Below are 12,421 nucleotides of genomic sequence, written 5' to 3'. Positions count from 1 at the left end.
TTGGTGTATAATGACCCAAGCTGATTAAGATTTATTTAGGGTTCCTAAGAAAATGAATAAACACGATTTAGCTTATTCAGGACAGTGTTGGAGAGGATGCATGGAAACACTCACTACATAAGTATGTCACGCTTTGGGAACAATGTGTATTACAATATTATCGTGTACAGGCAGATGTGAAATGCTGGTCCATACTACAGCTCATTCCCACTCCCCTTGGTTTTCATGACAGCAGCGACCAGAGCCCAGCAGTGCTGGCTACAACCCCCCTGTATCATCTCTGCTCCTCACCTGGCCGGTGCAGGGAGTTCACAAAGAGCTTTGCTCAGGGACAGAGAGCAACAGAGATGGGCTCCATCCTAAATCCCATTCTTTACCATAACCCGGGCAGCACAGTCCACGGGTGGGAGGCAGAAAAAGAGGGAACCAGACGTGTTAATGTCTTTTTTTTTTCTTTTCGTGGAGCCAAACTGCTATGCTCTAGCGTGGGTCTCGCCATCTGGGAGAAACATGTAGGGAGAAAAATGCAGGGAGGGAGGACGAGCTGCCCCCCGAGTGGGACCGCTTTCCTCCGAAGGCAGGCTCGGCCTCCCTTCCCAGCCCAGCTTGAGTTCATTTTCCTCAAATCACTTCCACATTTCCCCCGCCGTAATTATCAAATATTTTGTTTCTGACTTCACTTTTTAGGGAGGCCGCCGCAACCGGGAATGCAGGCACCGTTTGTTTTCTGTCAACAGAGCTGGGGGGGTTGCAGCTGGGGGCTTTCAAAGGTTTTCAATGTCATTGCAATGAAAGAAAGGAAGAAAAGAAGAGCGAGGGAAAGAGCGCGCGGAAGAGAGGGAGGGAGGGATGGAGAAAAGGAGGGAGGGAGCTGCCCGGGGAGCCCGTCCCGCTGGCGGGATGCAGGGATCCGGCCCCGGCGCGGACACAGCCCCTGGCCCCACCGAGGCGCCCGCCGGCCCCGCAACTTCCCTCTCCGCCCCGGCTGCCACTTTGCCCGCTCCCGGCCGCTCCCCCGCGGCGCCCCCGCTGTCCCCACCCCGTCCCGTCCCGTCCCGTCCCGTCCCGCCGCCGGGGCCCCGCGCCTACCTCGGCTCGCAGGCGGGCGGCGGCCAGCAGGGCGCAGAGCAGCGGCAGAGTTTTCCACATCTGCAAGAAAGGAGAGGGAGGCGGTGAGCGCGGGCCGGGCCGGGGCCGGCGGGGCGGCCGCCGCCGCCGAACTTCCCGCCCTGGACCCCTCTCACCATGCTGCGGGCGGCGGGCGGCACCGGCGGGGCAGGACGAGTTGCGGAGGCGCCTTCCCCGGCTCCGGCTCGCTGCTGAAGGGAAGGGGAGGGCTCCCCCTCGCCCCGACCCGCCAGCCCGCGGCTCCACCCCCGGCCCGGCCCGACCCCCGCCCCGGGGCCGACTCCTCCCCGGCCCCCGCCCGCTCCCCGCCGCCCCTCGGCGGTGCCCCCGTCCCTCCCGCCGCCGGCCCCTCGGCGCCCCACGGCGACCTCGGCGGCCTTTGAAGGCAGCAGGAGGCTGAGGGGCGTCCAGGGGACTCGGCTGCCGCCCCACAACGCCCGGCTTCACACATCCCGCCGGGCAGAACGCGGCTCCGGGGAGGCTCCCGCAGCCCTGCCCCACTGCGGGTCCCGAGGAGCGGCGACAGCCGTGCCGGGACACATGCCCGCCCGCCGGGACGAGAGCATCCCACCGAGGGGCCGCAGCCCCCCCTCACACTGTCACAAAAATGGGGAAACCGAGGCACGAGGTGGCTTTTCCACGGGCGGGATTCACTCACCGACTCAACCCCCTGTCCCCCCACGCTCCAGCCCTGAGGCCGCTGAAGTGCTGGCCACAGCTACGGGTGTCACTCGTGTCGAGATGTGGGCAGATTTAAAAATAAGGGTTTAGACCATATATGTTAGAAGCCAAATGTTCTCTGAGCAAAACAGGCAGCCAGGGCTTCATGCCAGGCACAGGGGCTCAAAATCCCACCTGAAATGCCTGGTGGTGCTCATTTGTCTATAAATACTTGTGATCCTCTTGTTTTAGCTCTTTATCTCCGAATTTCAGTAGCCTCCAGTAGGCAGAAGAGAGGAGGTGACAATGCAAAGAGACCCATTGCCTTGGGCACATTCAGAAACCTCTCTCACAGCAAGCAACACTATGACACCGGTTGTCAAAGGCATTTTCTCGAGTTTTGAGGTTTGTTGTAACCCAAAATGACACCCCTGGCTTTAAAATACCATCTCACTCTGACCAAGCATGCCCATAAGCTGTCTTCTTTTCCTGCTTTATTCTGTGCCCTCAATGCAGGCAGGCACCAAGGGAGATGCTGGCATGCATACCCTCATTCACAAAGACCAAAGAGTATTCCAGCATCCTGCTGCAAGGAGAAAACTCTAGGAAGAGTTACCCTAGATCAGCCCACATCTGGTCTGTTCATGGCAGCTGTGCATTTTTCTGTGCTTCCTCAGTCTCTGCCTCCTTACTCAGTTTTGTTTTTAGGACTACTGTTACTAATTTTGCATTTATAAATCATCCTCCCCAGCAAGTTCTGCTTCTGCCTGTGAATGGTTCTAGTCTATAAATCCATCCTCAGGAGATGTCTAATTATTTCACTGCTGATGCTGAGCAATGTGATTTTCATTGCTTGGTTTTGGTTTTTTGAAACTCACCTTTCATGATGTAGCTCTTTGTTCTGGAGTCATTGATTGCCTCATGATACAGCACAGACATAGTTATGGCTGAAATCAGCTGGCCTCTAGTTTGCAGAAGCTCACCCTGAGTCACCCTGAAGTGAGTGCCACGATAAGAAAAAAACAAATAGCCCATGATAAACACATTTTAAAAGATTAATCAATTTTTGTGCCCTTGATACTCAGTTCTGTGGGAGCTGTGTTACACGAGGAGGCTCTCTGTTTCTAGAGAGTAAAAGTGACTCATATCAGCCTTCAGAACAGAGCACTAGCAGGGGTCTCCCAGTGCCCACATTCCCTCCCTGACACCACAGGCAGCCTCCTCATGTAGGTGTGATTGGGCACTCTGCTGGATTATGTAGGTCACCATGAGCATGGGTTTTTCTTCTGTGTACTCAAAGGACTAAATATGGAACAGAAAGTAAAGGATTAAATCTCCCATTCTGTGTTGACATTCAGGTACACGAAAATATATTTCTTCAAGTTAGTTTCTATCATGTGGAAATGGGTAGAAGTAAAAACCAAAAATCATCTCTCATACAACCATCAGAAAGGGTGAGCACAAGACAAAACAATCTCAGTGCAGACACTAGAGCCTTATTGCTGTGTACAAAGGCACACATTTTATAACCAAATACATGATATCCAACAAACTTTTCACTTTTTCCCCCCAAACTTTCACCATTTAAAACCATAAACTGCAAAGGAACAGTTTATACAACCTGAGTGTGTGACAAATAAATCTGATGGGACTCTTTGCTCTTTCATGATGGACCCAAAACACGCAGCTTGAATCAGAAGCACTAGAATAAGGGGGAAGCAAATGCATTTATAGTTGTGTTTTCAAGCTGTGGCCATAATGGATGAGGTAATTCATCATTTCTGGCTACACAACCAAAGTATCATAAAAATGCTTTCAGCTAAAAGCTTCATTATAAGGGTGAACGATGTTTGCCTGAAATTTTGAAGGCTGCAATGCTCTGGTGGGCTAAAGAAATTGGGAATCATTGCTCTACAGAGAAGATGTTGTTCTAATACATATACCAGTATTTCATTTCTGCTGATGCTTGCTTTCCAGTCATTGGTATTTCTAAAACAAACATTTTGTTACACATATGGGATTGCAAATTTTGAGATACATACTTATCCCCAAGTGGCTGCACAACTGAAATTCAGTAACAAGTTGTTGCCTGAGAAGCAGATCAAGGGAAGCCTGGACACATGCAAGTGTACATCTCATGGGTGGATACATTCCCCTGTGTTTAATAAAATGCAGCCTTCAACAAAGGCTTTCTCCATTCTTGGGGCACTGTCAAGATCACTCCCCTGGATCTCTGGTGCCTCATGAGGGTTGCTCTGAAGGCTCAGCCTCTCCCTTATTACAGCATGTGCACACATATACACCCAAAATGATACTGTAAGCCTCGTCTCCCAGGGAAATGAGGCTAAACAAGCCAAAAATTATTTCTTAAGCCCTCACCCAACCCTTGTGGCTGTACCATTATATCACCCTCTCCACATTACCTCACTCCTATCCACCACCCACATCCTTCATGTTTCCCCATTTCCCCTGCCATATGAAACATCTGCCCTAAGGGATGGGGTTGTGCTCACACTGCTGTGATGAAGTCAGTGATTGCTCAGCCTGCACTGTGTTTTAAGTTACAATTCAAGCAACCAAGCTGTTTGGCAAGTGGCCTTTGTGACAGGACAATAGCTGCCTGCATGACAGAACAACAGTCTGTCCCATTGAAGAGTAGGAAAGTTGCAGCAACATTATTTGGTGGAATTAAGAAGCAGGGAATTATTTTTGAGTAGCAAACCTCCTAAGTTGTTGCCGAGAAGGCTCAGCCCATGTGGCACCAGAGACATCTGTGTTGTCTGGAGCTATGTGAGCAGCGTCTCCTCAGGGACCAGACTGCCAGCACCCGAGGAAGGGCCAAGGGATGCCTGGGTTTCCCCAGCAGACATAGGCCAAGACTGCCAGACATGAGGGGAAAGCCTGAAGCAGGGTTATACCCTCAAAGATGAGGGCATCAGACACAAATGAACTCTAGGATGACCGCAAGGCCGGCGTGAGGGTCCCCAGAGCTGTAACACATGGATAACATGGACACCTCACCACCTTCTTTGAGAACTCAGCAGCCTTCTCCAGGTGTCCCCCTGACCTGGCAGTGCTGCCTTGAGTCTGTAACTACTTTTCAGGAGTTTGGTTACTGTGCAGACTGCACTTTGTTAAATATAGATTTTTTTTTCTATTCTTCTGGCTTTGGTTTTTTTTTTATTCCCTTGCTCTTGTAATTTTCTTTCTCATTGTGGTTTCCTCGTTTCTTGCTCCTGCTCCAGCTGCAGTATTTGTACTAATAATTATTCTTTAAAGCTCTGTTTCAGACCTGATGTAATAAAGTGCTATACCTTCCCCTCTTTTTCTCCCCTAGTAGGTGTCTTTATTTTGCAGGTAGTGCTAGGGACATTGCTGACCAAAGGGCACACAAGTCTGGCACTAGCAGGCTATGTGGTTTGTTTAAAATGCCTTCTCTAATGGTTAATGCATTTGATAGACTTTTGGATATTCCATCAGCTAGAGCAGTAAAATGCCTAAATCCTTTGACAACTCAGCCCTTAAACTTTATCCTTGGTATCCCTTATTCAAGGTAAGCTTTTCTAATTTCAGACGAGCTCCCAAAGGCAGCATTTCCTCACAGAATTCATCCAGCCCCTGCAGCCAGGTGTGATAACCCAGGTAGGCCATGCCCATCAGGAGTGAGCACAGAGCTGCACCCATGTCCAGACAGTGTCACCGTATCCACTCTGCATTTGCCACAGCCTGGCCAAGGCTAACTTGATGTTCACAGTACTTCATGGGCTTGAACTACACTTGGATCCAAGTCAGAAAAAGAAAAGAAGAAAGAAAAATCAGTCTCAAAGCCTCAGTGTGGAAACAGTCCATCTGTCCTCAGTAGTGTGTCATGCTTCTGTCTCAGCATGTTCCTCGTGCCAGTCCACTCCCCTGCTCTCAGGCCAGGATGCAGCACAGATAAATTAAATACTCTTGGTTTTGATTCTGCTCCTGCACGTGCCCTTTGTAAAGAGGGTGAGGGCACAAGGCTTGCTCAGCCTGGAAAAGTGACCCGGTTTGGAGCAGGAGGGTAGACTGAGGTCTCTTCCAACCTGAATTATTCAATGAACTTGTTTGGTCCTTTAAGTTTGGCAAAACCTTTAAAGTAAAAGCACTCTCACAAAAGAAGTCCTACTGATCCAAAAGCAGTTTGATACAATTCCCTGGAAGTGCTCCCTAGGATGGTGCTTGTCCATGGCCAAACAGCTCAGAAAGGGTAAGTTCACTGGCTGTGATCTGGAGATATGGGCCTGTGAGAATTACTGTGATTCTTTATGTACAAAGAACATGTTTCATGCATTCAGAGCAGCAGCTGGCATGAAGGAAACAGTGTTCCCAGGCAGTCCAATATCATCTACAAGGCTGCCCCCCAGCCTGATGGGGAGTAAGAGCTATCCCAGCTGCCAGATGTGTGCTTCCACCATTGTGTAGATGATGACTGGTAACAGAGATTGGCTCATAGTCAATGTCTGCCACATCTAACCTGGTGCAGAGGAGACGTGGCTTATCACTTAGATGAGCAAAACCCTTATTTCATCCAAATGAGGCAGTCACTAGCAAGATATCTGTACCCACAATTATTATTAGGTTATTATTATTAGGTCCTAGCCAACGTGCTACTGCCTCAGTTTGTTGGATTTGAGTCTGACCCCAAAAGTCCCTCAGAGACAGTTTGATAATGCAACAGGCAATTTGTTGCTAGAAGCCTAGCAAATTAAGTCTTGGGTAAGTTAATTAATTCTGGTATCAAGGTAAGGTGAATTGTCCGTTGTATAGGCAGCTGAATGGGCCCATCCAATTCATAATATGGATCGCCTCATGTGTAATCACATCACAAAGCAGGATGCAGGTACGCACTGCCAGGAAGAAACACTGCAGGGCAGAGTCCCAGCTTGACTCCACACCTGCCAATGTCACATGCACTTCACAGCACAAACTATTACATACGATGCTATTCTTTGAAAGTGAGGAAATGAACATCACTGCCTTCCACTTCCTTCCCCACTATTTCCCTCATTTTGCAGACACTTTCACTGAGGAATTGCCAAGGTCATTTCTGTCAGACCACAGAGCCACATCGAGGACTCTTCTGTGGCTGAATGAAATTTCAGCTACTTTGTCTTTCTGCATCATTGAGCTACAAAGATGTACTCGGCCCTGCCATATTCCATACAATAACCCAGGCACACTATTCCCAACATACTGCTGCTGTGGAGCGAGCAGTTATCTGCACCGGCAAATCCTGATTCACACAATTAAGAGCACTTCCTCCATTAGCTGAAACAGTAGGGGGTTTGTGCTCATGAATGTAGCAGGAAATCAACCCAGGATGTCTTGAGCTCAGGCACAGGCCCGTTATAATCTATTAATTTTATCCCAACAAAACACAAGTTTTCCACATGCTGCTCACTTGTCTCACCTCTCAGTTGCTGCTGTCATGCAGGGGGAAGCTTAACATTTGAATGAAATATCCAGAAAAACTTCCAGGAGGTGAGCTAGCCCCTGCCATCCTGCTGAAAAGAAGCAGGCTCCCTCTCTTCAGCAGCCAAAGCTCATCACTTGTGGCTCAGCTGTGGGACCTACAGATCCTGGCTGCCAAATCAGAGCGCCAAGTGCAAGAAGAGCCAGTGGGCATTTCAAGGGTTAATATGAAAGTCACAGGAGGTGCTGGGGTGTGTGCAGCCAGCCCCTTCTGGGGAAGAGCAAGGACACAGAGCTAATGAGCCTACTGAGGTGTGGGAAGATTTTGTGTAGAGGCTTTTCTGTGCCTCAACACCACATAATCCATCTACATGGTATGGGACCACAGAGACCGCTAAGGTGACCCTCCACTGAGCAGCTCTGTCTAAGATTGTCTCCTAACCTGCATAATCTGTCCACGGCTGTGTAATAGTAGAAACTCAGTGCACACCAAGACGCCACCAATCCATTCAAACAACTGCCACAGCAGCAGATCCTGTCTCTCAGCAATGCTACAGGACTGTCAGAGTACATCTCAAACTCAGGTCTTGCAGCTACCTTCTCCTTACATTATACATATACAAAAACCTCACAGATGGTGCCAGTCACTTCCATAGTCCAGAGGACAGGGGTTCTCAGGTCCTTCCAGCCACTCTGAATAATTTTGCTATTCTCATCCTCTGAGGATGAGATAGCATAGAACATGATCACACACACACAGCTATCTGTCCCAGCCCGTGGCAGAGCCTGGGATACTTGCTAGAAGGCATTCAGGAATTTGCCTAAAATGCATTTGAGCTATGTGAGTCGAGGCTGGGTCAGTGGGGACTGGGTGTGGAGCAGCAGCTCTGTGAGTCACCAGGGGTCTCTGAGACCTGAAGGAAAGGTCAACACAGCCTTTTTAAAAGTACAGACTGCTGCAATGTTCTGTACACAGATCCAGGATGTCTGTTCCAACGGTGTACATGAGAAAACTTGGGAGTTGGCCATGTAAGTTTGGACAGCTGACCTAAAACATAAACATGAGTTCAGGGACTCTTATAAAATGAGAAATTATGCTGCTAAGCAAGAAAATGTGCAATGTGTTAGTAAACACAGCTCACCCTAGAGATTAGCTCTTGTCATTGCTTAGCAATGCTATGAAATCATATATTCCCCTCCCAGCCCTGGGCTAGACAGTGGAAACCAAGGGGTTTTAGTTTTCCTTCATACAGAGGAGCAATGCCCGTCTTTAACCAGAGCTATCATTCCCTAGGAGATGCTAAGCACTCTCAGCCCCACTACAGGGGCTGGCAAGTGCAGTTGCTGAGCACCTGAAAATATGGTTGTCGCATTTAGGTGGTAAGCATAGAGAAAATGTCTGACCTTAGACATCCATATTTCAACGTTTGCCTTTAATTGCGGCAGCCAAGATGACCCAGTGGGTCAGGATTATGCGAGACCTTTAACGTGTAAGAAGAGGATAAATAGCTGTAAACAAAGCCAATCCAAAGGAAAAGGTCACTGCTTTCAACCTGTGTGAGAGAAAGCTTTTGAATTGGAAATGTTAGTGATAGGAGGGAAAGTGGATAAAAAGTTGTGATTACAAACTGAGTGAGTTGTCCCAGGAGAATGAAAACTGGGAGAGCTGGATGGGCAAGCTCAAATGACATGCTCCTCTGGGCCAGTGCAGCACTGCAGTGAGCACTGAACTCAATTGGGAAGCAAGGCAAGGGAGGTGAGAGACACCTTTCTGGCAGAACAACAGAGTACAGGAGATGAACAAAGCAAACCATAGGCAAAAAAGAGAGGATGAAAGCACCATTAGAGGGCTTGGAAAGAGGAACAGGTTCCAGCTGAATGGCACAGATTTGGAGGGGCCTGCCTGGCTTTGAAAGGCTGAGGGAGGGGATAAACTCATGGTGGAAGTGTGACACCTTCCCAGATCTCATCTGCATATCCAACACTCCCAGGTTCATTGACTTTACAGTAGCACAATCTTACCTTTAGAAAAGGAATGTGTTCACTGGATCTGAACTTCAGACTTTTAAAAATGTCTATATCCATGACTTCCCACAGCAAGAGGTACAGCTGTTTAACATAGCATTGGTAGAGACCAAAATGCTGAATAAAATCTGTCCACTGAACCCAGATCTCCAGTATCTTTTACAAGCTTGCCTCTTTCTTCCTTTAGCAAAGTATGAGGTCATCTGCTCCAAAAAAAACAACTTTTTTGGCAAAAAAAATTGGCAGTTTTGGCTCTTGTGTGTATCTATGCCAGTTTGGTGGGAGAAACTTAATGGCCAGGTAACACAGGCAGGTCTGGATGGAGCCATGTTTTGTAACTCTGTGCCCATGCAAATCTGTATGTGATGCACACAACATCTGTCCAGATGCTCTGGGGCAGAGTTTTTAGAGGCCTTCTCCACCATCCCACTCCCCAGGAAATGTAAACCTGGGAATGGCATGGCTCTGAGTTAGCATGGAGCCTGGAAATGACAAATTAACATAAACTGTGAGTTTACATACTTCTCACAGCCATTTATGGCCTTGTCTGAGCTTAAATAAAAGCCATGGTCCCTGGAAAATTTGGGCCTGTCTGTCAGTGAGGCATTCCAGAGAAAACATCACGTGAAGTGAAATAAGATCTTTGTTCTGCATGCTTTCCCTCCCCCCTTCCCTTTTTCTGAATGAGGCAGTTTTGTCCAAGGATTACAAGCCAATGTTCCAATCCCTCACAGACGTTTTCCATTATCAGAGCTGCCTCTTGTCCTTCAAATCATTTTCCACAGGACTCCTGTAACTGGGGCTGGGAAACGAAGCCAGAAGCTCAGAAGAAAGGACCCTATTCCAGGCTGCTGACAAGACTGAAAAATGCTTTAGGGTGTTGCTGGGACCACCCAGACTGAAGCATCCTCAGCAGGGGAGCAGCTGAAAAAGATGCTAATGGTGGGAGGAGGCTCAATGTACTGTACAGGCATTTAAACAACTTGGCAAATTAACTTTGATGAGGTATAATCACATTGTGTGGAACTGACTATAGAGACTGGTGGTAGACAACAGTGACTGATGATTAACTCCACAGCATACAGTACAAAGGGCCTTTGTGTTGCCCCCCTCCCCAAGACTTACTCATATTTTGTGAGCTGCCTCTGTTTGGGAGTCAAATTGCCCCTGCTACAGAAAACTACCAAATAAGGATAGAGGAAGGGAGGGGAAACTTCAGGGAGGTTTTCTGTTTGGATTCTTCTCCCCCCCACCCCTCCCAAAACATCATCCTGTGCTGAGGGTCCCACATGTATGGAGCTGGGCCACCTACTTACTGCACACAGTCAAGCAGCTTCCTTCCTGCAAACAGAAACCAGCTACTGGAATGGCATCCGTCTCTGCTCTGCAGATTCCTTTTTCCATTGAGGTCAGCTGCAGAGGAGGTCACCAAGCTGGAAGGACCTGTCTGAAGAACCCACAAAGCCCCTTTCTGCATCCTCACATAACTTTGCCATTCTGGCCTTTCTTTCCTCCAACCATCATGATCTCATCTGCCTTGAGAAGGAAAATCTCTAATTCCTTATTTCATGTTTGCAAGAAAGTTAAAGTGGCACTTGATGAGAGCCATCCAGAAATGAAATTAGACTCCCTACATGTCCCCTTCCCTCTAACTCAACTCTAGACAGTGAAATAAACCTACAGCAGTAATGTCAAACAGGTACTCACAACCACAGCTTACATTGCTGCAGAAAGATTTTCCAGGACTCCTCTGTCAGCATCCCAATGTGAAAGAATTCTGCCTCTTCATGAGCAGGGACTGCCCTAGGACAAGGGAGGTCTGAGTGGCAGTATTGTATTCCCAATGGCTATATTCTGCTTTTTATCAGGATGTTCTGGGAAGAAAAACACATTAGGCAGGCCTGGCTACCATGATCAGAGCTCATGACCCCTACCTTCTGGACCAGATCTCATTTCAACTGGCTTGATGAGTTTGACTTTTTCTCACCTGGAAACCCCAAGACTTCAACAGAGTTGCATACTTCTGGTGTCTCCCTTTTTGCCGTTCTAAGCCTAGATGCATGTCTCACCAACACCATATAAGCTCAAAGCACCTAGTTAGATGGTGAAAGATGGAGAGAAACTGTTTCCTTGGCAGCTGTTTGCAGAGTTGAACTGACTATCAAAGGGAAAGGGATATGAGGTGAGTAGTTCTGCCAGGCTGGGACTATATGTAGGTTGAGCAGTCCTGCAGAATCGTGGAAATGCCAGCCTGGAGGGGATCCTGGTGGCTGTGTGGCTCAGCCTCCTGCCTGAAACAGGGCTATGGCCAACACTCATTTGGTTGGCTGTGCCTCTGTCTCACCAAATCTTGAAGATCTCTGCAGATGGGGGCTCCATCACCTCCCTGGGCATTTGTTACAGTGACACACCACTCTACTGGGAACCTGTAAGTGTTTATCCTCCCTAAACTTACTCTTACCTCTTCTCATGTCCCCAGACATGGGGTTCCTCAACATCTGTAGGGGTCACCACACGTAGGAGATCAGTGGTCTGAAATGGAGCTGTTGACTGCTCTGAGAAATCTCCTGGACCTGGACAGATCTTGGCCACAGACAACCTGAGTCACTGATGAAGTCACTCTGGCATTACACTCTACTTGACATCAGAAATTAGTTTGAATTTAGGCTATGGCTGGCTAAAAATTAGGAATTATGGTAATTAAAATTATTACTACACATTAATAGTGGAAACTCACTACAAACCTAAAAATAATGTAAAATGCAGACTGAAAATGCATATCTACATGAATCCTTTTCTACAAACACTTCCACTTGCATTTTCTTTGTTAGTAGAGGGTAAATAGGCATTCAACTGCACATAGCCACCTTCTGATCCTGTTCTACTCTGCTCAGTCACAAGACTGGTAAAAGGCCTTTGGTTTTTTGAGCACAGATACAGCAACAGCAGGAAAACCTGGTCAATTTAGCTGAGAATAATGGTATACTGTTTCACCTAGCTGATTCTCTCTCCACTTTGGGGGTCATGCCTCATTAATTTTTTTTCTTGCATACATTATATGGCAACAGTAAGGTAAACAAATTTAAAACCAACTTGGTTACATTGCTTGGTCAGAGCAAAGATCAGACATTTCCCCCAAAGCAATGCTGACTTTTCCTTGTCTGCCAAG

At 47.9% G+C, this 12,421-nt stretch overlaps 1 protein-coding gene across 1 annotated transcript in view; it reads right to left on the bottom strand.

Moving 5' to 3' along the window:
• The window catches only part of FSTL1 (follistatin like 1), a 53,177-nt gene extending 51,853 nt beyond the window's left edge, over positions 1–1,324 (bottom strand). Inside the window, exons 1-2 of the mRNA XM_058045175.1 lie at positions 1,245–1,324; positions 1,090–1,149 (exon numbers count right to left, since the gene is read on the bottom strand). Of these exons, the coding sequence (XP_057901158.1) occupies positions 1,090–1,149; positions 1,245–1,247 (63 nt within the window). The 5' untranslated portion in view covers positions 1,248–1,324. The remainder of the gene's footprint in view (positions 1–1,089; positions 1,150–1,244) is intronic.
• Between the last annotated feature and the right edge of the window lie 11,097 nt (positions 1,325–12,421).

Source organism: Melospiza georgiana, chromosome 2 (assembly GCF_028018845.1).
Source record: "Melospiza georgiana isolate bMelGeo1 chromosome 2, bMelGeo1.pri, whole genome shotgun sequence".
Taxonomy (NCBI): Eukaryota; Metazoa; Chordata; class Aves; order Passeriformes; family Passerellidae; genus Melospiza; species Melospiza georgiana.
This window is presented reverse-complemented; position numbering and strand designations above follow the sequence as displayed.